This window comes from Odontesthes bonariensis, chromosome 23 (genome assembly GCF_027942865.1).
Source record: "Odontesthes bonariensis isolate fOdoBon6 chromosome 23, fOdoBon6.hap1, whole genome shotgun sequence".
NCBI lineage: Eukaryota > Metazoa > Chordata > Actinopteri > Atheriniformes > Atherinopsidae > Odontesthes > Odontesthes bonariensis.
The window spans coordinates 14108010-14133968 of NC_134528.1; the positions used below are offsets into that span (position 1 = coordinate 14108010).

At 42.8% G+C, this 25959-nt stretch overlaps 2 protein-coding genes across 9 annotated transcripts; one reads left to right on the top strand and one right to left on the bottom strand.

Annotated features, from left to right (window-relative positions):
• The first annotated feature begins 113 nt into the window (after positions 1–113).
• LOC142373778 (dual specificity phosphatase 29-like) lies at positions 114–2200 on the top strand. 2 transcript variants are annotated; one of them, XM_075457178.1, is made up of 4 exons: positions 114–248; positions 347–566; positions 649–872; positions 960–2200. In XM_075457178.1, the coding sequence occupies exons 2-4, from the start codon at positions 385–387 to the stop codon at positions 1172–1174; spliced, it is 621 nt and encodes a 206-aa protein (XP_075313293.1). In that variant the 5' UTR covers positions 114–248; positions 347–384; the 3' UTR covers positions 1175–2200. The 2 variants fall into 2 exon arrangements, with proteins under 2 accessions (XP_075313293.1, XP_075313294.1); XM_075457179.1 differs by having other exon boundaries at positions 350–566.
• Positions 1580–24048, bottom strand: kat6b (K(lysine) acetyltransferase 6B). Of its 7 annotated transcripts, none has more exons than XM_075457168.1 (17): positions 23786–24048; positions 20886–21730; positions 17262–17370; positions 15049–15164; positions 14755–14836; positions 14126–14255; positions 12874–13826; positions 11667–11788; positions 10996–11108; positions 10740–10881; positions 10440–10601; positions 9854–9947; positions 8121–8352; positions 7682–7841; positions 6984–7256; positions 5844–6132; positions 1580–5712 (listed from the first exon to the last, which is right to left on the bottom strand). In XM_075457168.1, the coding sequence occupies exons 2-17, from the start codon at positions 21501–21503 to the stop codon at positions 2876–2878; spliced, it is 6432 nt and encodes a 2143-aa protein (XP_075313283.1). In that variant the 5' UTR covers positions 21504–21730; positions 23786–24048; the 3' UTR covers positions 1580–2875. The 7 variants fall into 7 exon arrangements, with proteins under 7 accessions (XP_075313283.1, XP_075313285.1, XP_075313289.1 ...); XM_075457170.1 differs by having other exon boundaries at positions 23762–24048; XM_075457174.1 differs by having other exon boundaries at positions 13771–13826; positions 23786–24045.
• Between the last annotated feature and the right edge of the window lie 1911 nt (positions 24049–25959).

Consider the following 25959-nt stretch of genomic DNA (forward strand, 5'->3'; position numbering starts at 1 on the left):
CAGGGACTGGCTGGTTGGAAGTTTTCCCCACAGGCAGAGAACATGGCAGCTAAGGTCAGGGGCTCGCCACATCACAGCCCTAAAAATATCCTCTGGATCTGATGCCCGTCACAGAGGCGGTTATACAATCCGTGCCCTGACTTGAGCCTGCCATAACTAAACCTTACCATGTTCTGCCTTCACAACAAGCTGCCAGAATGATGAAAACCAAATTCTGGACAAAGACAACGAAGGACCTCGATGTCATGGTGAGTTGCGTAAAAGATGCATGTTAAAAACAGAGATAAAAAGCGTGTCTTTTCATGACTATTGAAGGAGAGAGGGAAATTTCTTTTTCCTCCTCTAGCAGATATATCATGTGTGAAAGGCAGCCACAAAGGGAAAATGGCTTCTGACAAGTGGAAGACCGGCACAACGATAAATGTTAGAAAAGCAGCAGAAGAATCCAGTCCAGAGGATGATTATGTCACACCTGTGTGCTATGAGTTGGAGAAAATCCTCAACCGAGGGAGTGTGGCTTACACTCACGTCAATGAAGTCTGGCCTAATGTCTACATTGGGGACGAGTAAGTAAGAAAAGTGCTCAAATGACTACACTTGTAAAAATAATAGGGGGATTAACAGGACATTCACACTGGCTTCTTGCAGGCAGACTGCAAAGGACAAATTGAACCTGAAGAAGTTGGGGATTACGCACATCTTGAATGCAGCAGAGGGGACATGGAACAGCGTGGACACTGGAGCTGGTTACTACAGTGACATGGATGTAGTTTATTATGGTGTGGTAGCAGAAGACGTCACAACCTTTGACCTCAGCCAGTATTTCTCCTCTGCTGCCCAGTTTATTCAGGAGACCCTCAGCAATCCTCAGAGTGAGACAGTTTGAGAATTCACAGAAGAGAATGTGATGTCGTTTTGGTTTGGGTTAAAAGGCAAAACAACTCTTTGTGTATTTCCAGATAAGCTGCTGGTGCACTGCGTGATGGGAAGGAGTCGATCTGCCACTCTTTTCCTCGCCTACCTCATGATCTGCGAGAACATGACGCTTGTGGACGCCATTGAGCACGTCAAAAATCACAGGCGCATCATCCCCAACTTCGGCTTCCTGAAGCAGCTGAGAGAGCTGGACCAGCAGCTTGTGGAGAAAAGGAAAAGCTTGTCGGAGCAGTGCTGATTGAACTCTTTGTTATATCGTGAACTACTTCAAGTCTCTGATCTCAATACAAACTCAAGTGTAGTTTCAAATCGTTTTAACAAGTTCATTGTCAAGTTCAACAGAGTAAGTTGTAGGTGTTTCATAGGGCACTAAATACTAACAATTAAAATGATGTTGCATTTGGACAGTTCAGCCACTTTGTATCCCTATTCACCCTGAGAGCAAGGCTCACCTGCTCCATTTGTTTCTGCCATCTTGAAACTTTTCCAGATACAACCATGACACTTTAAGAGTTTAGAAGCAACAAAAATCAAAGCTAAATCGAGTCCAACACTTTTCCTTTCACGGTACTTTTCTCTCTGGGTGATACCTACGGCAGGCCTCAGACCGGCAAAGGCTTCAAATCAAAGGAGAACAATCAAGTACATGGTCAATCATAATTTATTCTTATGCTAAAATGTACAGCATTTTAAGTGACTGACAAAAGGAGAAAAGTCATAAATACAAGAATGTCATTCTGTCCGATTTGTGTGCACATAGCCAGGTATTTCCCTCCTGTTCTTACCAGCAACTCTGTACAGGTACAAAGGCTACAAAAAGAGCAATATTAACAAAAACACAAGTACAAGTTGCGTTTTACATGCAATCCATTAGCTTAGTTTGGTCTATTCACAGGCTCTACACTTCAGTAAAATATAAATCCAACATTTTATAAAGATAGAAAACAAATCTACAGATGGAATGAAAACGTAGCTTTAAAGGCATTATGTAAAATATCGACTTTGGACTAAATTTATATCTTCTTTATTTGTTATTCATCGTTATAATCATTTAGTTTTTTTTCTTTTTTTAAATTCTGCCACACTTCTGGACACTTTGAAATGTTTTAGAATTTTCAGGGTACAAACACTGAGATATGCTTTGTTATTTCGACAGAAATCAGTCTGTTTTATTAAACAGAAAGCTGCCTCAAGGAGATCTGTTACAAAAAGACTTCAGAATTATACATACATCGCAATAAAACCTCTCAAACCAAACAGAAAACAGGACTAAGTTTACATTTTTTTTTTACATTATTAGATTTAACAAAATATAGTTTCATCTTTCTCCCTGTGGAGGGAAACCTAATAAAGGCCAGATATTTTTAAAATGGCTTGCTATTAAGCACAACACTTGTACAGTACTACTCAATGCACTGTCACTAACAGAGACTGAAGCATGCTTTTGTCACTTTACAAAATAAGTACAATAATTTAAATATACAAAGGCATGATTATAGTACAAACTAATTGTCAGCACTGTTAGACAGGTACACTGAACAGGTTCAAACAGCCACTATCTGCACTTGTAGCAGGCACATTAAATGGCTTCATTTGAGGCTGCTACACAACTGCAAGACCACTGATGAATTCTCTACGTCTGAGCTCTGAACCCGCCCGGCTAAAGACACATCAGAGACGCTAACATGAATTAAATAGATTTTCATCGTAATGATGTAAGGCTTCCCATCTGGAGGACAAAAATACGTTTTAACGTTAGCTTTGAAGTTGACTCACCGATGAAAAAATTTTGCATTCTTTCCAAGTGCTGCTGCTGGTTTTTAAGAAAGAAACGTGACAAAAAGGATAATGAAAAAAAAAAGAGAGAACAAGGCCAGATCAGTGCATCTTTAAAACAGCCAAATGCACGTGAGACGGACCAGCTCAGTCCTGCGGAGAGTTACCGCCTGATGAAAGGCCCTTTCAGGGACTGCTTGGACATGCCTGTGTTCATGTAACCATGGTGACCAGCTGGAGAGTACACCATGTTGCCATGTGGTGGAGCCTGCATGGGCTGCTGGGGGTATGGCTGTGTTCCCATCATGCCCATCTGCATAGAGTACTGGGGTGACTGGTTCATATAGGCATGGTTGCCATGGTAGCCACTGTTCATCATGGGCTGGCTCATGCTGTAGCCGTTCATGGCGTTGAGGGAGGGCATGTTCATGGAGTTGACATTGTAGCCTGGTGCCGGCATGATGTTCATGCTCATGTTCATGCGCGGCATGGCGGCCAGCGTCCTGGATGGTGCCTGCATGGCAACAGTCTGCGGCGGTCGGGCATACATCTGCTGCTGGTGGTGGTGCGACAGCGGGGCTGACTTGGAGCGTGCAGAGATGTGATTCTTAGACGTCATCTGGGGTTGGATGCGCTGCGAGGGTGGGATGCCCACGTTGCGCTGGAGCATCATGGGTGGTGGCGAGCTCAGATTTGGGGGTGGGGTCATGGTGGCCTGCACCTGGGGGTTGGGGACTCTATGTGGGGTCTGGGACAAAGATACCAGGCTAGAGTGCTGTGATGACAGCGAAGGGGTGTTTGCATAAGATGTGATGGGGTGTGAAGCCGTGTGGTTGAAAGGGAGCGAGCGAGGGTGGTCGATGAACGTGTTTGTGAACTGCTGCAGTTTGGCCAGACTGAGACCTGATGACTGAGAGTAGTGCCCGGTGCCGTACTCTCCCTGGTGGTTGATCCTCTCATAGAGGGCAAAGTTGGGGTTGCCAGACTCAGGAATGTCTGCCAGTTGCATGGTGGTGGTGAAATTGGTGGGTATGGCGCACTGTGCCATGGGCTGCTGCTGGCTGTGCTGACTGTGTTGATTGTGAAGGCTATGCTGAACATGCTGATTGTGCTGGCTGAGCTGATTGTGCTGCAGGTGGTGATTGTGGTGGAGACTATGCTGGTTGTGGGGATTGTGTTGACTATGCTGGGCTAGCTGATTGTGTGGACCATGCTGATTGTGTTGGCTGTGCTGATTGTGTGGGCCGTGCCTGCTGTGGGAGTTGTGTTGACTGTGTTGGCTGTGCTGGCTGCGCTGGCTGTGTTGGCTGTGCTGGTTGTGCTGGCTGTTGCTGGGAGGCCTCTCCACCACCACGCAGCCCTGTGGCGACTTGACGTTGCAGTGCGGTGGCGAGCTCAGGCTGTTCTGCTGAATCATCCCACAGCTGCCAGGGTTAACCGCAGCCATTTGTTGGCTCACAGCACAGCTGCTCTGGGGCAGACCACTGGGGGGGATAGTGCCATATGAGCAGCTGTTCTGGGAGGGGCCTGCCCCACAGATGCTACCCCCCATGGTGGAGTCGTAGCTGCTGGGGTTCTCGTAGTTCTCCGTGGTACTCTCGATACTGCCCAGATCGCTGAAGCCACTGTCCACCACTTGCTGGGAGTGATCCGACACAGACGGCACATCCATCATGGGGCTTGTCTCCATGTTGTGGAGCGAGGGCACTGAGATGGCGCTGTGGTCAGGGCTGATCTGAGTGTAGCCGCTCTCAAGAATGGAGACAGCTGGGCTGCTAACAGAGCGTACCGACTGGCTGGGATGGGACTGTGCGGAGGAAAGGGGGCTGCTGTGGTCTGACTGGGGGCAATCATCCAGTGAGGTGAGCTGGGGGCTTTGAGCCACGTGGGTAAAAGTCTGCAGATTCCTGCAGGGCTCCTGGCTCTCCACACAGTCCTGAAAAACATTATCTCCCTCGGTTTGTTGCGTCAGGGACTGAACAGCTTGGGCTGTTTCTGAGTCAATCTCTGTACAGACTGGAGGATCCTCTCTCAGCACAGGACTGAGTGTTGACCTCCCTGCAGGTGGAAGAGGTGGGTGAGTCGGGCAAGGACTGGATGTGCATTCCTCCTCTGACTCAGAGTCCGCAGGATTGTCAGAGTCTACGGCTGCTATTGAAGCGACTGGTAGTGCTTCAGGTGGAGCTGCTGCCACTTCTGTTTCTGTCGTTTCATCCTGGTTGTTTGCAGCAGCAGCAGCTGGTTCCTCCTCACTGCTCAATACTTTAGAAACCTGCAGACTCAAGTCAGAGCCATTGTCTTCTTTTGGATCTAAAAAAGGTTGTGAGCATTTTGGTATGTCTTTCGAACTCTGTTCCAACACTTCTATACTCTCGGGTCCTGCCGTCTTTCTGTGACTATCTTCATCATCTGCATCGCGATCCTCTATCTGAGCTCTCTGCTCCTCCTCAAAATCTTCTTCATTGTCATTCTCCAGTGATACAGCCCCCTCGGTGCCGTGCTCAATATCCTTGGCTGGTGAGTCTTGCTGATGTCCACTCTCTTGCTGGTCATCCTCACATGGTTCTGGGGAGCCACCTCTGCCCACAGGCCTCGGGGAGACAGCTTCAACAGAGGCAGCAGGTGAGCATACCGGAGAAATCACTGGTGATCCCTCAGGGGAGCTCGACTTCTGGGAGCCATGGTCAACCGGGCTAAAGGGCTCAGAGTGGAGCCCCTCTTGCGTTATATCTGGACTACCCAAGCATCTGCCTGCTTTGCTGCCCTCATCTGCACTCACAATATCCTGGTCAGGTTCAGCTTTTGCTTCCTCCGTCTGAATATGGTGCTGTTCTGCCTCCATCGGTGTTTCAGGGGGAGTGTACAGGTTTAACTTAAAGCCCATCTTTCGTTCGTTTTTTAGCCTCCATTTAGGAGGACCACGTTTCACTCCTTTGGGCCAGCCTTTTTTCCGTTTCACTGGACGGGGTCTGCTAGGTCTCTTGGATAAAATGTCAGCTCCTGCAGATAAAAAGAAAAAAAAGATCACTCTTTTGCCATGAAGGTACAAAAACTACTGTAGAACATTTTTTTTTTTAATGTAATCTAAAACTAACAAGCATAAATAGGGAATTTCCAACAAATGCAAATACCTTCATCCCAGTGATGAAGATTGTCTTTCTGTGCATTTTTTTCCAGCCTTGGGCGACCTCTCCGGCGTTTCATTGGTGTTTTGTCTTGTCGTGCCTCCTCCACCTCCTCCTCATCTTCCTCCATCTCACCCATTCTGGAGGTGCGCTCCAGCAGGGGCATTGGACGTTCATCCTCTGAGTTGTCGAATGGCTCGTTCAGCACCTCTGTCGTCTCAGAAATGGTTTCTGTTGTTACGCTGCTGTTTATTCGCTTCCTTTTACGCCCTCTTTTCTTGAGAACAATGGTTCTCTGAAAAGCAAATATAAGAAGAAGAACCAATGAAAACAAAGTAAAACCGCCCTCACAGGCGAGTAAATATGTTAAGACTGAAAACTGGGGCACTAGGTGGATAATCTCCATGAGGATATAAGAGGAACTCATTCAGGTTTCTGTGATAAATGTTTAAACCACACGGCAAGACTAAATGTTTCGGCAATGGAGCATGCTGTGGAAAACCACAAATGAGAAAGGCAGAGTAAGCAGAGACCACAGTCTGTATTTTACATTCTCCAGTTATTTCCCATCAGCTGCCTACGACTCTACCGCTCTCGTCTCTAAAATCCTTCAAGAGGAGAATGTGAAATCAATACTGTAGCTAACGCACTAAATAAACTCCAACAGCCAGTGTCATTTTTTATGGTTTCCATACTGCTCTTCTTTTAAAGGTCTCTCTGACATCATGTAGCCAGCTGTAATATTATCTCCAGCACAAGGGGGCAGTGCCATATAGACAGAACAGATGTGAGAAGCACAGAGGAGGGCGGTAAATTAACCATGACCACTGACAATAGTACAAGGTTCAGCCAGCACAGTCTCGACACCGCCAGTGAAAACACAATCTATTATCTACTGCTGCAGGCACACAGGGAGGCTCCAGATGACGGGAGGAAGTCACTGAACTCTTTCCTCAATTTATGAATATTTATCAAACCTTTCCATCTCACTCAAGTAAACAACATGGTCTTTCATGAGGTAAAAGTGTCTAAATATACATGCAGTTCCACTTCATCTTAGAAGTGTAGACTATCAATGTGACGATCGCATCAGGGACCTGTGGCGCAGAGGGAGCATGATTCACATCAACAATAGCTAAAAGTCACCTTTCTTTTGGCTGCGAGCATGGCATGGGCTTTTGTCAGGATGGGTGGTGAGCCATCGGAGTCGTCATCATCGTCATCATCAGCTTCGTCATCACTCACAGGCTCCGACTGCTGGATGCGCCTGGTCCAGGGAGGCGCAGGGCGGCGTTCGTAGGTCCTGTAGGGTATCTTGCAGTGGACCTTTGTGAGAGGTTGCCTGCCACCGTGAGTCATCATGTGGCCCTCTCTCTCCTCCTGCTCCCAGCAACTGGCCTGCTCCTTCAGCCGCTCAGCCTGGTAATTAAACAGACAAGACACATTATCTCTGGGAAAGGAGCACGTGTGGATAGAACATCTGAGCAATGAGGCTAATGGGAAAACAAGAGATTGGAATTAACATCATGACAAATGAATCACTGCAGGTTTCTCCAGATAATATGAGCATTGCCCTGATTGGATGTCCGCCCATCATGATGGAAACATTTCTGTTAAACAACCGTGGTAAGATTGCATTTCATGGAATATTCAGTACTATCAATTATGTAGTGAAACTGATTTAGGGCAATTTTGCACAACATTAGATGCCTGCTGACAGGGAGAATGCCTTTCCCATTAATGGCCTCTATTTGAACTCCCCAGCTAATCAAACAAACATCCACAAACAGCGTTTCAGGCAGCTGTAAACAAACAACTAATGTCTCTTGAACAAAGAAACCTACATCCATCTCTGCCTCCCTCTCCTCCTCAGACAGGACGGCGTTCAGAGTTGTGGATGGTGTCCAGCGCAAGGCATTTGGGTCTACCTCATTCTGACGCGGGTTAGCTCTCAGCCTCTCCATATGCCTCTGGATCAATCGCTCTCTTCTGATTAATACAATCCTATGACACAGAGGGAAGAGCACATCAGCTAACAGTACATTACAGCAGATGGTAGCACTAGCAAACGTAGAGAGAGGGTGCTTAAATACAAGTACAAAGACAGGCTCTTTGGGACCACAGGTGCTCCATGTCCTCAGGGGTACTTAACCTGACTTACTTCTGTCAATATTCAGCAGCATTAATGGATATGCAGTTAAAAATACTTGCTGGCCTGGATAAGTCACACAGCACACAGTAGCGACAGCGCTGGCTGAAGGAGACCGTGGCTCAGGAACTGACCTGCCATCCTGTCTGTCAATCATGCCGAGCTGCTGGAGAGTAGTGGCGATGTCGTGTGGACACATCCCAGTGGCCCTGCTTATTCCTTTAACACTGATGTGTTTATCTGGGTGCTTATAAAGGTGCACCAGTATGACACTTTTCCAATACGCCAGGTAGGATAAGCGACCCAGATCTGACAGCGGCTTCTCCGGGGAGCCAGCTTGTCTTTCTTGCCTAGTGAGAAGGTAACCTAAAAAGACACAAATAAAACAAAAACAAAAAAATGCTTTAGTCGAGCTACAGGCTGCCGCTGGTTTATTTCAGATTGCAATTCAGCCCCTTAGATACTCGTGTCAAGATATGACACTGAGCCATGGTTGGGGTTCACCTTCAAATAGTGTAAAGGGAGGAAAGGCAATCAGATTTCCACTCCTTCAACCTCTGTCAGAAACTATGATACATGCTGGCAAGGGCAACAAAAGAGGTTGAAAGAGGGGAGCAACGAGAAAACAAAGTGACAGGGAAAAAGAGAAGCAGCTGGATCTCACCGCTCGCAGAATATTGCACTTAGGAGAGATAACGAACAAGAAAAAAAAAGCCCTAATACTAATATGTATGCAAGTATAATTAGTTTTATGGCAGTCCAGTCAAGGGTCATCCATTATGAGTGGCATGAAATTAATTAATTCCTTAATGTGCACCCAATTCCATGAACCAAACAAGCAAATCTAATCACCAAACAGTGAACACATAATATTCCACTAATCATGACAATATTCATTACCAAGGCTAAGAAAATGAGCCTCTGATAACAAACACGTAGCAATGAATATTAAAGTACATTAAATGAAAATGCTTTTTTTGTTTTTCAGTCATAAATCAAACCAAAGAGCTACTTTGAGTTATTTTAATTATGATTTGAAAGGGAACTTTTTTTTACCCCCAACACACAGTCACATATACTAATTATGTGCTCTCAGGGCTGCCTGAGACAAAGTGTTTCTCTAATACAATCCAATATAACAGAAAATCTTAATTTAAACAACTTCCAGCTCCAAAGCTACATTTTCCAATAAAGCCTTCAAAGAGCTCAGAACTCAGCTGTGCTCAATCTCCCTTAATCCCTGTCTTTGTTATCAGCACACTCTCAAAATCACAGATCCTCTCGCATCTCTGCCTCAATGGCTCCCAAAGTGAACAGGAAATCAAATGCTCCATTACTGCCCGCCCTCCCTGGGCTCACTTTCCTCCTTGTCTTCCCCATGCACACAAAGTCGACAAAGAGACAACTCTTGAAAATAATAAAAAACGCCTATGATGACAAAGAAACCTGCCTAACTAAACACAGAAATCCACTCAAAACAGCAACTGTTTTCTTATGTGGACCACAAAGCTATAAATATTGGATGTGCTGCATTTATTACACTAAAACATAAAAGCAGCATCTCTGCCTTATCATAAGTCAAGGAGACAGATCAGGGGGCATTTTCTATTGGAAAATTCTTTAGGCAATGCTTAGGCAAAATACTGCTCGCCATCATATAATGCAGGCGGCCAGAATGTTATGTTTCTCACTCCTAATCATCTTTGATTGTGGTTCATGAATGTTCTTGATTAGACTCCTTCAATGCCTTAACAGAATAACAGCACCTTGCCACAAGCTACAAATCCACCCCTTAATCTGGAATTGTTTGCGAAGACTGATGAAAAAGGGCAATTTTGATGGTCTAAAAAAGCATTAAGGAACTTACTGAAATCAATGAGGAACCTTCCAAATCCTTGCCTTTGGTACTGAGGCATGATCATTATGCAGGAGACATTGTACTTCTGCTGGCAAAGCTTTTCCTGAGGGAAGGAGAAACAGATCAAGTATGTCAGAGCTCTGCTGAAGCTCGCAATTTACTGCACCTGCCATTGTCCTTGTCTTAAGCTGTGCACATGCACACCACACACACACTGACTTTCACTTTCAAACTATCATTGTCTGAGAATTAGGGCTGTGGTTAACAATAACTGCGATTATCAGTTAATCTGCTGATAAATGAGACTGTTAGTCAGAACATTGTGATATGTGCTTGTTTAACAAATGCAAAATGAATAGAAAAGATTCAAATTCCCACGTGTGAGGTGCCAGATCCGACATTTTTCTTTTTCTTCATTTTTCGCTTGACTAACCAAATGAATCAACTCATCTTTCAGGCATCTTTGCGAATATAAGTTCAATCTGTGTTGCAAAAACTGACAAATTACAGTGAGGTCTTTTTGTATCAGAGTCATCGTTCAAAAATGATGTGTGGTATTCCTTCGTTTCCCATAAAATCACTCTGTAATTCATACCTTGGAGAAATAGCCCACAAGATGACAGCCTTTCTCATCATTCTTTGTAAGTATGTAGAAGAGGAAAGGCTCCACATCATAATACAAGGTCTTGTGATCCAGGAAAAGCTTGGCTAAGAGGCAGAGGTTTTGGCAGAAGAGTTTGCTGACATTTCCATCAACCTAAACACGGAAAAAAAAGAGCAAGGGGACACTGCTCAAACAGTTCCAATTTTTCCCCTCTCCCTCCCAGGGCCTATTCAGTGGTGAGATCTCATGCGGCATACAGTTACTGCTTTATTACTGTAAAGGAAAGCTGACCTCAAATACGGAAAGGTTGTCCTTTCTGTAGATTTCATTGGCTGGTGGGTGGAACCAGCCACACTTCTTTGTGTGTCTCTGGAGAATGTTTTTGCTTCTCATGTACTTCAGACAGAACTCGCACAGATAAAGCTTTTGTAATCTGGTGAAGACAGAAGGGGAGTTTCATAATACCACCTTAGATATAAATGCAACTCGAATGAATGTCCTCCCTTCTAGTGAAGAAACAAAACTTAGAAAAAACAGAAAACATTACCTTGAATATTCAGGTGGGTACGGTGATGAGTACCAGGTTTGGATCTCATACTTCCCGAATTCAATTACAGCAGGGCATCGATTGGAGTCTGTGCTCATCAGAGATCCAGTTTTCTGTGAAAAGGTTTTACAAAGGCAAACTGTTAAAGTCAGTGACCCAGATAATTCAATGTTACAGTGTCTCTTATCACAAGTCCACGAATTGTGCCATGACAAACTCTTATCAAGATTGTAGTTCCCAATTCGCATGGGAAAATAAAGTATACACCACATGTGACCAATATCGGTCTCCTCACGCAATTTTCTGAGTTTTAAAGATCTGTTCTCATGATATTGTTCATAATTGTTAATAATTACAGACACAATCAGTCTTAGCCACATGAGCACTATTAAGAGCTAGTTAACAAAATAAACATCAACAATTGACAATTGACTCAGCAGTCTATGTTATGAAGAAGTAGAACAGCTTGAATATAAGTATACTGATCGCTATCAGGCAGGATTAATATTAACAGGATATCAGACTACGATGAGACAAACTTGCAGCCCTGCTGGTGAAACATCAACTGGATGGATTATTTTGTTTCTTCAAAAATTGTAACAATTCACTCAGTACAGTACAGAGTTGCCAACTTATCTCACATGTTTGATATTTTCACCCGGTTTCCTCACCTGAGCGGCGAGTTCCTGGACCCGTGTGAACGTCTCAATGTCCTCCTCTGTGATGTGGTCTCTGGACATGGCCACGAAATCTGCCGGGGCCTCCTGCTTCACATGTAGCTCCACATCGTGGCCTGTGACAGGCACAATAACACAACATCAGCATATCAGATAGCCTATCGGCATGTCTGAAGCAGCCGTGGCTGGATAATCTCATAAATGCATTCTATGCAAATGTGCTTATACTGTGAGTACTGCTGCTGAGTCTGTTTGAGGCTGGGTCTCTGAGGAATTTCATAATGTATCATCTTTGGATGTTTATATGAAAATCCCTAATGTAATGAAGTGAGAAACTAAATCACTCTAATTGCATAACCGCTTTCATGTGCTTAGTCATCCACCAAGACAGTTTCCCATGAATTAAGAAGCAGATGCAGTGAAGGGAGCGAGTGTCAACATGAAAAGCAACTGATGTTGGAAAGCAGGCAGTAATTTTATGAAAGACATCAACACCATGACTTAACCACCAAAACAAAAACCCATTACAAGTGGAAGTGATGTGTCATTAGCATATTTATGGATATGTGCTGCTAGAGAACTTAGTGCCTGTGCAGGATATTGTTTAGATTTTCTTGAAATATGTGTGTTTACTTTGTCTTCATTCCTGAAGACAGTGAAATGTAAGGGTTATTGGACTTCTAGGTGTAATCATTATGTCAGAGTCTCTGAGTCCACTCGGGTGGGTGAATCACTGGGTTGTATGTGTCTAATGACCACTGGAAGTGAGGTTGAGAGTGATTTTGAGGGTGAGGGTGGGATGAGGAAGAGCGCGATGTGACTACAGTTTTCTACTATGTAGTGTTCACAATGTGCACACTACTGCAGAGGGTCAAGGACAGAGCAAGGAGCGACATGAGGGAGTTAGTGGGCCATGCACTATGACAAAAAGCCAACGGGCGAGAGGATGGAAGCCACGTAAACTTCGCAGCCAAGTCAAAACGCAACGAAACTGTGTTAATAAACTAAAAAAAATTCAAATTAGGAAGAGGATTAGTTGTCAGTTAGAATGTTGAGGGTGTCTTCTCAGTGAAAAGATTAGCTCTAGTTTAGAAAAAATAATGCGTTTGTCAAGCTTTAAAAAAGAAAAAAAAAGAAAAAAAAGAAGAAGCTTAAAGGTGTGGAGACGCAGGTCTTGGCTGGAATTTTGAGCCTTGCTTACCATGATTATTCTCAGGCTTAATTCTTCCGTCTGTCAAGTCTCCCTTTCCTGGTGAGGGGGCTCCCTTCAGAGGGCTCACTTTATACCTCAGCCTGCCTAGTGTCCTGTGTTTTTTAAGGAAAGGGTTACGTTTGAAATGACTGACCATCTTAAATGGGTGTCCTCTGGGTCGGCCAAGCCCAACAGATGTGGAGTGTAGCCTAATTTTATTTAACTCGTTTTTTCCAAGGCACTGGGGCCCCATTTTGGACAAATCCTGCTTTTGGGGCATGCGCTTAGGTGGTGCGTAGCATGGTAGTCTCTTTTTCCGCGACTCTCCCTGAGTAGTATAAATGTGAGAGAGTCCGTCAAAAAGTCCCTTAAGTTGGCTGCTGCTGCAGAGACTACTCAGGGAAGGAACACTAGACTGGCTGGAAGAGCTCTGTGGCGAGTTAGCAGAGGTGGAGCTGCTGGACACCTGTGAGGGGGGGCTAAGTCCTGGCAATGTGGAAGAGGGAGGAAGTGCAGAGGATGATGGGGTTATCTTTTGGGAGGCATCAGCAGCAAAGGTAAACTGCTCTGGTGGCTTGGACAGTTGGGGCGGACCCTTGTCTATAGAGCTTAACTGTCTGGCGGGCGACTCTATGACTACAACTCGCGAGCGACGGCCCACAGGGGAAGGAGTAAAGAATTTGGAAAGCCCATCAATAAGCCCTTTGGTTTTCTTGTTAACAGTGAGTGTGGCTGGGGTGGAGGTGGGCGTGAGGGAGGTAGTGGTGGTGGGAGGGGAGGTGGTGATTTGGGTGGCGTTGACCGCACAACAGGGTTCTGAAACAGCCAATCTGTCTCTGGCGTCCTTCACAGATGCAGCATGACCAGATGAAGGTGTAGAACAGACGGTAATCTTTTGAACCCTACCAGGTGACCCCCTTCCTCCAAGTGCTACCATGGAGCCATCACCACTGGTTACACACCTGCCGGAACAATGATAGAAAAGCCTGTTGTAAAATAGGAACGTTTTCTCATGTATGTACATACTTTAAATCCACCGATGCTTGTGACTTTTATATCCGACATTTATAGTTGCATTGACAAAGTCATTTTTTTTTTGGTCTAACAGCTATATAATTTATAGTACAGATCAGAAACCATGAGGTCATTTTGCCTCTTTTTAGCAATGTTGTCATGGTCTTGGATCTCAGCTGTTATCTCAGAGAATGCAATGTTATTGTACCAAATTAAACTGCTAATATTCAGATAACTGCACACTTACATTCTTTGTTTGAGCTTATTTCTGGGCCTTCCGATTGGCTTTGCATATCGACGTTTGATCTGATCGGCCTTCTTGTGCAACAGTTTTTTCCCATTCTCCTTTGGCCTGCAGACTTGGCAGATCCAGGTTCCTGTAGGGTGTCCAAACACAGAGAGTGCCGTTTGGTTGGGTTCATCAATTCAGAGGACATACGGTACACTCATTTGAGACATTTCCTTTAATACAAAGCGCTGGTGAGAATCCCACCAGCTCACAATGACAATCAATTACTCAGCACAAAGCGAAAATCCATTAGAAAAACACTGGGTCAATTCTCTGTCCCGCAAAATAGACTTTGTGTCAGCTTGTTGAGCCAAGCTATGTGACTTGTATGAATTGCCCGCCAAATATTCCACTACAGTACATGCACCATCATTACAAGCCTCGCTGTAGGGTCAGTACTGTAATCCAGAGATAGTGAATCTCCCTGGGGATGCTGGAATAATTTGATATGCATGCAAAGCTCCTAATAAGCCACTGCTGCTTCTCTGTGTGCTGAGTGACAGCCCCAAACGGCCGTATGTGAAGAAAAGGCTTTGAATTGACAGCGGAGGGGGAAACCAGGAAGCCAGACAGTGTAAACACCTCACCTTTTGGCATTCTTGAAAGCGGCGGATCGCAGCATTCCATGTGAAAGCCTCGATCACATGAATCGCAGAAAAGCATCTCATCCTGAAAGCGAACAGTAGGCATGTGTAAGGGATGTCCCAGTTGCATACATGTAAACACCCCCGTCATTTAAAGCCTTTCAGAAAAATAGGCCCACTTGTGCACATGAGAGGCTTTACAAATCTCATCAAATCCTCAGGGATGCACAAAATGGGATCTACCTTCAAGCCAACAACACAGAAAATGGTGTGTTAGGACGCATGTATTATACTCACTGCATTTTTTCCCTGTATTCGACAGGAGCTGCAGGTTTTGCATTCAATGCACTGCCACCGCAATCTCTTCACATTTGAGGTTAATTCAGGGGAAAATTTCAGACATGATGGGTGCCCTTCAGAAGCAATAGAAAATACATATTAGCATGACACCTTTCTACCAGCACTGACTAAGTAAACAAGCTAGGGATAATGTTTTCCATCTTGTCACACTGTAAAGTTAAATATTAACATATTAAATCATTCAAAACAATGGCGGGCCTGTGTGTCCACGCCAGTTTCTCTCACTGCCACGACTTGTGTCTAAAAACAGTATGATTAAACATCTGAGCCGCTAATTACAGATAATTTGATCTTAATGAGGCAGAAACAGTAGCAGCACTCTTTCTAATGGAAGCCGATCCATGAAAGTCATGTAAAAGCTTGCCTTCTCTCTCACCCGGCTCCCTCTCATGGTTGTAAAACAGCTGTTTTACAGTGAGAGCACAATTTGTGTACACTACAAGTGGTTAATGAAAACCACCTCGACGCTACTTAGTCAAATTTGAGCTATAAAAATGTCACCTGGAGAACAATTCCTTACGGCATTTAAAATAATTGTTCAGACATAAATGACTCCATGGCAGAGGTAATTTTATGGGCAGTTTTGCCTGGAACAAAAGAACACTAAAGGAAATGCCAACAATCTGCGGTGAGAAAACAGCTGATCTTTGTACCGCTATAACTGGAGTGCTCTATACCAGGATCTGCATCGAGTGAAAATGGCTCGATTGATTTCAGCATTTGCCTTAAAGAGGTTACAAGTTATTTGGATTCATTCAGTAACTCAGTTTGAACATTGTTCTGCCAATAAATTCTTTCACGGAAAGTGAGAAATACGGAGCAGGAAAGTAACATCTGCTTTGTCAATGCTGAGGGTTGCTGCTTCGTGGTTTGGTTTGGGTGATTCGTGTATGATAGGAATCAGTATGACTTTCTAGAACATTTATTCTGTTGTAGCTTTAATATTTGTTGTTATATTAGGTGATTTAAGGTGACCAGGAACGATACTGAGGTATACAAAGACTTGACCAGCCAAGATTTCATAAAAAGAAAAAGAAAAAAGAAAAAAACTTCACCACAGTCAAATTTTTAACAAAATGTGAACTTTTCAAACAGACAAGGCAAAAACAATAAACCATATTGAATCTCTGTAATTGTGCAACTGGAACAGAAATTCCACAGCTTGAGTTTCACCCCGAACATTTTGGCAGTGTAGCAGTTGTTTTAAATCTGATGCACTGCACTCTTAGCAGTGTTCGCCTACAAAGCTGACGGAGACTGTGCATATTCTCTAAATCTTGTACAATATGTTAGCTTTCACTACAGGACTGAATGGGCTTTAACCCATATCCCTGCTTAGATAACTTAGCTGACACCGAATGGTTCAATTGACCGACCACAATGTTACATCAGCACAAACAACCAGTCAGTTTGCACACTGACAATTCCAATAAAGTTTATTCAGGCTGTGTGCTAAGTGTCGTTGAAAAGACTGAGCGGTGCAGCCTTACTTTGTGCAGATGGAAATGACACTGTTGACTTAAATGGTATATTCAAGTTGAATTACTACACTTATCTCAATGAAGATGTCTAACTTGATTTATATCACAGTTGACATAAATACATGTTAAAGAGTCTAATGACAAACCCTTTTGTGACACTCAGTCTAGTAATTCCCTAATTAATACAGTGTCTCTTAACTGTATCAGTGAGAATTTGGTCAATGAGCTGCAGCATCTTTACATTTCCTTTTTCCCTGAAACAAGGCGGATACACACCCATGACTTCTGTGCCTTGCTACCGTCTTAATTATAACCTTATTAAAAGCTGGCAGATTTTGTAACTGGGGTTTATCTTTATCTGTCCGCTAAGTGAAACTGAGCACAGTTCTTAGTGTTTAACACAATATCAAGTATTTTCGTGGGTCTTTGAATATATTCAAACTGTATCTGACATAAATATAAATACTGATATAACAACAAACTGTTATCCTTGACAGCGTAATAATGATTTTAATAATATTTCACACCTCTATTCCTCACGTACATTGACTATACTTTTGCTTTTGAGCCTTTGCTAACATACCATCCATTTAGTGGCTTAAACAGTTAAGTCTTGTTTACAGTATGTTATGGCTTGTGAGAACATTAAGCCACAGAAGGGTGACTTACCACTGCTTCCACAGTCTGCACAGGACAGCAGTTCTTCTGGCCGCTTGTCCCGATTTGACTCTTTCGTTCCAAGACAGAAACTGCATATTGGGATGGGGTCGACCCGGAGCTGAGTGGGAACACAAACAAAAACAAACAGTTTAAGAGACATTAACAGGCTTTGCGTGCGGGGCCCGAGAGTCTGTTGGTTTTTGGATGTGCCATCTTGTCTCCATATTTAAGATAACTGCAGCGATACTGCTGGTTAAGGCAAGAAGATAAAACCAGTGTGTGGATTTAATGAAACAGCCACAAAAATAATAACTTAAAGCAGAAGCTCGGAGAATGAAAAAAAAAAGCTGAGTTCTCACAGACTAGAAATGAATAATAAATGAATCTCATCCTCAGAGACATACTGCTTTTGGGATCCACCCCCCTTTATCCATTACATCTGAATGTGTAAGTGATCTTGGTAATCGTAGTTTAAGGGCTTAATCCAATTCTTAAAGCTTGCACTCCCGTCTGAAAGGATTAACTAGCATGTAATCAAATTACCTCAATAATATAACATGTTCTCATTGTTACTGCCATGATCCACTGTAAATGTTGCAAGTGTCAGAACAAACACTCATTTAAGGGCTTATGGTTGAGTTCAGAAGAAGTAAAATATGAGCTCAAGGTTTAAGAGGATTTCCCCATTGATCACTGTGAATGAAGGGAGGCTGACTTCAGAGTGAGAGCAGGAAAGACTGAGTGTCATTATTTCATACAGCAGCCAGTCAAAACGTAACAAATTTTAGGCTGAAATCAAGACCAGACTAACTCAGACAGATGCAATATGACTTTCATAAAGTTGATTTCGAATATGAGATCACACACAAAAGCCTCAAGAGGAATAGCAAAAAGACTGCTCAGAGGAAGTTCTAAACAGAAAATAACACTCGCTGGGTGTGACCATAAATAACCCACCTGATCAACAGTTTACACACTAAGTCCTTATACAACTGACTGGAGCTTTAAATGGCACTCTGGGGATGCCCATAATTAGTTCCTGGTTTCTATGACGCCGATCGGCATCCTGAGCTAAACCAAATTTGCATCTTTCATATCTACACTAATGCTGACCTCCAGCTGGTCTTTGGTTGAATTATGGGAGATGTTTTTTCTTTTTCGTTTCAGTCGCCAGCAAACACAAGGCCGGTTCAGTCCATCACACCAACCAAAGGAACCGCAAGGGGAAGTGCAGCAAGGATGCAGCAGCAATTTGGTCATTGTTACTCACTTTATCAATAAGTTGTTATAGTGAGAGGAAGTCGTTTACAGCCACATCAATGATTACTCTATTTTCCAACCTGCCAGGTCAATACTTGAAAGCGTGCAACGGCATTAGAACCTACAAACACAGCCGTGATTAACGGAAAACAAAAGAGCCCGACGTGTGAGGCAGCTACACCTGTAGGATTGAACTCTGTGGCTCAGAAGTTAAAGGTAGCCTAACTGTTTCAAGTTATGGAAGAACATGAAACTACATTTTGCTCTATTATATCAATCCGCTTGAATAAGGTCAAATAAGACTTTATTCAGCTGAGATAAAAGGAAAATGTTCTTCCATGATCATATGCCATTCTGTATTATCACAGCTAAATGATGCAGGCAAAGGCATTTCACAAGGAAGCTTCAGTGTTTTGATTACCTAAGAGGTTTTACTTGTCGCCGTTTACAACAATAAATACTTTCCTTTCTTTCTATTCATTCCCTTCTTTTACAAGAGGACAAGATTATGTGATCAAACTGAAATTCAGCTTATGTGATACTACTGATAGATGTTTAGCAACTCTGAAGTCCGATCCAGGAATTGGATTTAGATTTAATATTTTTTTAGATCTGGTGATTAAAATCAAAAGCAGTTTGTAGTCTGCACGTGGCAAAAATGCAAAAAACAGAGAGACAAACACAGCTCAAGAGATGCTGATAATTTACTTGGGAAATCTAAATCAAGTACATTACAGAAAATTATGCTGCTTCAAAAGAGCAGGCTGTCCTGAGTGAGTGGGTGGGGTCCTATTAGAGCAGTGCTGGTAGAAAGAGAGTGAGCTCAAGTGGTTGCATAACACAGCAGCAAAAAAAAGAAAAGAAAGAAAGACAAAAAATAAAGGAAAAAAAAAACAAAAAAACTCATTCCTCGCCTTTGTTCCTGCCCGAGTCTCTTCAGAATCTAATAAACTCTAAACCAAGACAGGATTTTTTTTTTTTTTTTCTAAACCTCAAAGTATCTCTTATTCTCAGCACACAGACTCTCGTTGTGCCGTAACAACTAAGCAGGCAGAGATGTCTCATCCTTTGAAGTGAATGTTAAACCTAGGGAGGTGATGTCATCAGGCCGGGAGCAATAGGTTGAAATGTTCCAAATGGAAAACAGCAGGCCTTCCTCAGCTATGAGAAGCATTGCAGGACACTGTGTCTCTAAACAGTTCTCAGTTTCACTTTTGGCGTAACCACAGACACAGTCACAGTTGTGGCTGCAGTATCAAGGTGTCGCTTCCTGATTATTCACTGTGAAACTTGTGAAGAGCACAGTGACATCTCTATTGCATGATGCTGCACACCACTTCAGCTGCAAAAACTTGTGCACACTGTAAAGTATGAGAGACTGCACGTAATCTTGATAAGCTTACTCACAAGATATGGAAAAAGCCTTGAACAAACTATTTAGATGACTGCACACTGCACTTAAGGCCACACAATTACAGCAATTTTCCATCAAACACTCTCCTACATTTGACAGTATCTTAAAATTGCTTTGCAGTTACAAAAGTGCTGTCACTATTACTGATATTTGTGTGCAGTGTGTGATATTGCCAGGCATTGGTAACAGAAACAGAATCTCTGCAAACTCTGAACCACCTCGGAGGTGACAAAAGCATCAAAATCAGTGAAACCTGCAAGTTTGTTTATAAGGTTTTATTTCCTCTCTGGGGCATCTCAGTTTGCACAAAGGTCAGAACAGCTGCGTGTAGTCGAGTATATTCTGGCTTCCTTTCCCAACACATTCCCACGCCCTTGCAAATCACCAATAAAATATTATAATTCTGCTTGCAACTCACAGGACAGCCGGCCACATCCTTTAAGGTCATTAGGCTAGAGTTACATAACTTGTGGGAAGCCCACAGCCAACTGCCTACCACACACTGTCAGCATGACTTTCTGATTATCCAAGCTCTCTTATTATGGAAACTACCAGCAAAATAGCCTTAAAGGGATGACCTCTAGATGGCGATGTTTCTGACCTCTTAAGCTTCATTTTGAAAGATTAACACCACAATTGTAAAATTCCTACTGAGTAAATTCTCTCACTGGTAGCCCAAACCTTCATCTCTTACTTGGTGATGAAATAATAAAAATGCTCCATCTAAAGTCTCTGTGAGTCCCTACTTTTGACAAAAAAAAAGATGTGGCGAATGTTAAACTAGGTAAGAAAGCTAAAATCAATAACACGTTAATAACGAGTGTTTTGTAGTATTTGGACTATGCGGATGTCCATTTTTAGAAAGGCAGCTGCTGCATAACAGACTGGAGAGATTAAGGGTGAAAAGGGAAACAGCAAGAGGTGAGGGAATGACAATGCAGAGGCAAAGGCGTGCATACCTGGTCTCGCTCATGGGGGAGGAGTGTCACTGATGACAGGACCAAGGGGGAAGCACTTGGACACCTGGAACTCCTTCCCTCCACACTGCCATGGCTGAGCTTATACCGTGGGCCATTTTTTAACAACCTGCCGTTGTTAACTGACCGCTTAGCCGCCAGCCTCAACCTCTGCCGGAAAGCTGGGTTATCAACAATGTTTGAGAGGTCGTCCTGATTCCTCAGATACCTCTCAATGTTCTTTAGCGAGGAGCCATGGATATCATCCAGGCCTTCGAGAGCCCTGTTAAGTATTTTATTCCAATCAATATGGCGCAGATCGCCTGAATTCCATATAGATTCCTTTGATGGCACAGGTGCATTTGCAGGCAAGATTGATCCAATTCTTCCAGGATTCCCTGGGTCCTTGTAGGAGGTGCTTCCCTTATTTGTAACCTTGAGGATAGACCCATCATGAACACTTAATTCCAACTGCTCAAGGACGGTTTTCTTGTCCAGTCCGTGCGATGTGGCCACTGCATGACAAATTCTTTCCTCTGAGGGCCTCTGCTTTTGCCTTTTGATTTTTTGTATTGCTTCAAGAATCCACTCCGTGTAGAGAGGGTTTGCAAGTTTTACCATGGTTGAACAATTAGCCTCACAAAAATGTGATCCATAAAGATTCCCCCTTTCTGCAGCTGGAAACTGGGTACATCCACATCCTTAGTAAGGTCAAGAAGTTATGTTCCACGAAAGCATCCACGCAATTCTTCACAATCCCGGGTGAACTTGAGGAAAAGTTGGCACAAGTAAATTCCACGGTGGTAATGATCAGCTGTTCTGGAATTTATCAAAATCCCAAAGCAAATCTAAAAAGAAAAGAGAAAAACAAGTGCATTTTAAGACACAGCGATTCTCATCATATCAAGTAGCTTATGGTATACTGGGTGTAAAAGGCTAAGCCAAAGGAATGTTTGACTTTTAAGATGTGCTAAAACATGAGAAACAGATGGATAAAAACAGATGCAGGCGCTGTCATGGCTGCTAAAGAAATCAGAGTGACTTAATCCATAGTCTGACACCATAATCCACACACCAAACCAGATGTCCAATTCAATAGATAGTATTTTCCAAGAAAAGCAAGTTTTCACTCTATGACAGGTAGCTGGAAACTTCCACTGACTTATAGAAAAGTATACAGCCTCGTCGACGGATAGACATTTTCGGTTTCATGTTTCTTTTCGAGATAAACAAAATCGTACAAGTTAACATTTATTTCTACAGCACGTCATTTTCCAGAATATCACCGCAATATATGTCTGTTTAACACACACAAACTGAATAAAAACACTAAAAACAGATCATAGATAAAGTTTAACCGTTAGTTGTCCGCACGAGACTTTTGACAGCTCGACGTCTGCAACGACAAACTGATCGGCGCGAGCTTAATGACACACGTATAATCAATGCTCACTTCCTGACAGCTGCTCTTGGACGCTCGAGGCACGTCTACAATCGCCACCGAGGCGTTTAGCAAAAAAAGGAACCGGTAATAACTACGTAACAAACCCAGAGTTGTGTTCCGCTGAGTTGAGCTGATAAATGACAGTGTTGCCAGCATTACTGATGTCACCTAAACAGTCGCCATTTTGTTACAATGTTGTAGTTTACATGAATCCGACATGACGCTGATTACAATCCAATGGAGTCTCATTAAACCTTACCTACACTAATGTGCCCTCCCAAGCAACTTCAATATTGGCTGTAAAGACAAGATCCGATTTCTGGTTTGATAAAGCACTTGTCAATCTTTATGTATGAGCTCACTCTCAGAGGCACGGCACTGGCTGTATGATCTGTCACTTCACTCAATTGACCCGCCTCTTAAGGTGCCTCCAGTGATGAATTGATATCATTCACCTCTAACACTCATAAAATCTGAACTTACGGCTCCAACCGAGGCAATAAGTCGTTATTACATTGCAAATACACAATAACAATCATAAAATAGTTGAGTGGTAATTATATGAGGTAAATATTTAACCTAATTTACAAAGCGTTTAACACCAGCCCACCTTTACTTAGATTCCTCCTTGAAACAGTTGGTTACACTTGAAAGTGATTTGGATCGTTTTAGACTTTAATTGGCTGTTTGTTAAATCTATCATTTGTTTGCATAAAACCTGCAAAGGCTCCGAGGCTGGCTTAAAGTGGAACACGTTTAATTTTTTAATAATACTGGGTAGCAAATTCAATACTCATGCAGGCAAAATGTGTCCAAGCTATATGCCTTTCCCCCTTTAAAAAAAAAAAAAAAAAAAAAAAAAATTCTTCCTTCCTTTTCAATATTTCCCCGAGAGCAGCTGTAATTATCATGATATTCAACGTTTGAACTACGTGACGTTAGATTTTGGGTCGATAAATACACGTTCCGCTTAGCTTGAAAGTAGGTTTTCCGCTCGGTCTACCTCTGCAAGCGGAATTATTAACGTCCCGTGTTGCGCCGTGCAATGATGGCATGACCTCTTTATCACCATTAACTATCAAATCTCTCCCAATGAGGACAAATAGTGAGCCCTGGAGGGGGAAAAGATGTTCAGCGGGGAATACAAGTTAACACGGCAGCTTGGAGAGCAGCTCCTCTTTATCACCGCTTCTCAATTATGTATCGCTAGTTTTCCGAGCTCCCATTTCTCAGCTTCAGCTCCGCTCTCATTTTCTATATTATATGAGGAGATGATACACAGCCTCCTTAGAATATACATCGGGGTTCTTTTTCCAGATGTTGCCCAAACCTAATCGAATCTGCCGCCACGAGCGGAGAGAAACAACAAATTAACGCCAAGTTTCATGCAAAGATGAACATATCTAACTAAATAGAAAAAGAGAGCACAGGGTACCGTAAATATTTGCTGGTAGTTTACCTCTTCAAGTTTTCCCCCCCTTGGATACTCCTCTTCATTATCACGTCGAAGGATAAATGTGAAGCGACATATCCGTGCGATTTCGTGGGAGTTGATGTCTTAAATCGAAGGCTGAAAAGCTTGCGCCGAGACATGGAGAGGACCTGATAACAACTAATTGAAAGGTTAATCTACATAGCAGCCTGTGACAAAGTGGTACCCTCCCCCTTCTTCTTCTTCCACTGTAGACATCCCTACTTCAGTGTAGTGGAGCGGACCGTCGCCCCTTTAGTGTGCTCCTACAATGATATTGTCAATTTCACTTCCCCCCCCACCTCCATCAACACGTCCACTGATGAGCCAAAAGGAACATTTTCACACTTCATGTTTTGAGTGGATTAGCCTCCACAGGCTACATAACATTTATTTATTTATTTTTTATGCAACACTTCTATTAACATCAGAACCCTCTGGGCATTTTAAACTTCCACTGATGTGAAGCACATGCTTGAAATGTGGTTGATACAAACATGTAAACCCGGGTTTTTTATTTCAAAATGAGCCATTTTTTGCACTGACCAATTTTAGGTCCATAAGGAATATTACACACCGACACCCTAATCAGTTAATTGCCTTTTGCCAAGTCCAAGATAGAGCAATAGTTGTGAGCAATAATGTTCATCATTACATTTTCTGATTTTACTTCCCTCGTTTAATTCTTTATCAGCATTAGAAATGCCGGGAAGCTCATTTTTCATGCAGTAATTTAGAGGTAATTAGGAAAATAATTGTTAACTTCCTGTCAGATTATAAATGCAGTATTGTACAAACAGCTTGAAGAAAAAAAAAGATTTCACCCTACAGACACATTTGATGTGTAATTTGGTTTGCATTAACCTAATACAAATATTAATAATCTTGTCATTTGGCCCCCAGTCTCATTACAACCTGTATGCATTTCCCAAATTTGTGTTATCTAACACCCTGCTGCCATTCAGTCCTTGACATTCATTTTTGCTCGACTTACTGACTGTTGTGGTAAATATGGACAGATAAAATATTCAGTTTAGGTGGCATTAGAAAAAAAAGAATGTTATAGCAGGTGAAAAGGGAATAAAGAGGGTCCAGGTTCGATGTTAGGACTGGTGTCAGGGTGGAGGCGCTGACCAGAACCTGTCTGCGTCTGGCTATAATGAATGCCACCCAGGGCCCCAGCAGGTCCTCCACTGCTGCATGGGTCCAGGGATAATTTGAATTGGCGCATGTGCCATTGCAGTCTGCCCATCCCCCTCCTCATCATCTCTGCCAACTGCCACACTGGTGTTCACAAACACTGCTGCCCATCTGCGGGGCAAAGCACCGGCCAGGGCCCCAGTTATTCTTTTTTTTTCTTCGGTTTTAGATGAAAATGATCGTATTCTGAAATCGACCTCCATAGACAAAAGTCGCCAAAGTCTTTTCTGTCCCAAATTCAAAGTTGTTAAAACTATTTAACTTAAAACTGCAAATGATATGAGATTTTGTGGATTGATGCCACACAACATAATTGGCATTAAACATAATCTAAATGCATGCGTATCACTGGCCAACACAGTAATGTAAAATGTATATTAAATGCACTTTTTAGTTGTTTATCTCCCGCATTCATTGAGTGAGGCAAAAGTTTATCTGGAAAAGTGAAGAGAAGTAGTTCCCTCATTGTGGCAGGCATTCTCATTACTTAATCATGGCTCTCTCTTTTTTTGTGTTTGTGTTTTGCCATCTGTCATCTTGAGAAGCAAATGAACCAGCTGCCACGGGGTGTGATCTTGCCCAATCAGAAATGTGGTCCTTTTCAAAGCGCATCTGTGTGAAACCTTGAAAAAAACAAAACATAAATTCCGAGAAGGAAAAAAAAAAAAGTGTCTCAAAGTTGTTAATAACATTTTTGCTGGAGAATGTTTTCACCTATGGCCCTAATTAGCATGTATGCATAAACTATGCCTCATTACAGAACAGGGAGCTCTTGTGCAGGGAGCAAAAAAACTGGAATTTTTCTAATATGCTCAAAAATGATAAAAGAAAATGTTACGTAACGAGTTGTTCAAGAGGAACAAAAATGCTACTCTCAATCACACTTCTTTGTGGAACAGAAGAGTGTTCAAATATTTTTAACAAAACACTCGAGACACTGCCCAACACTTCTGCTGGTAAGT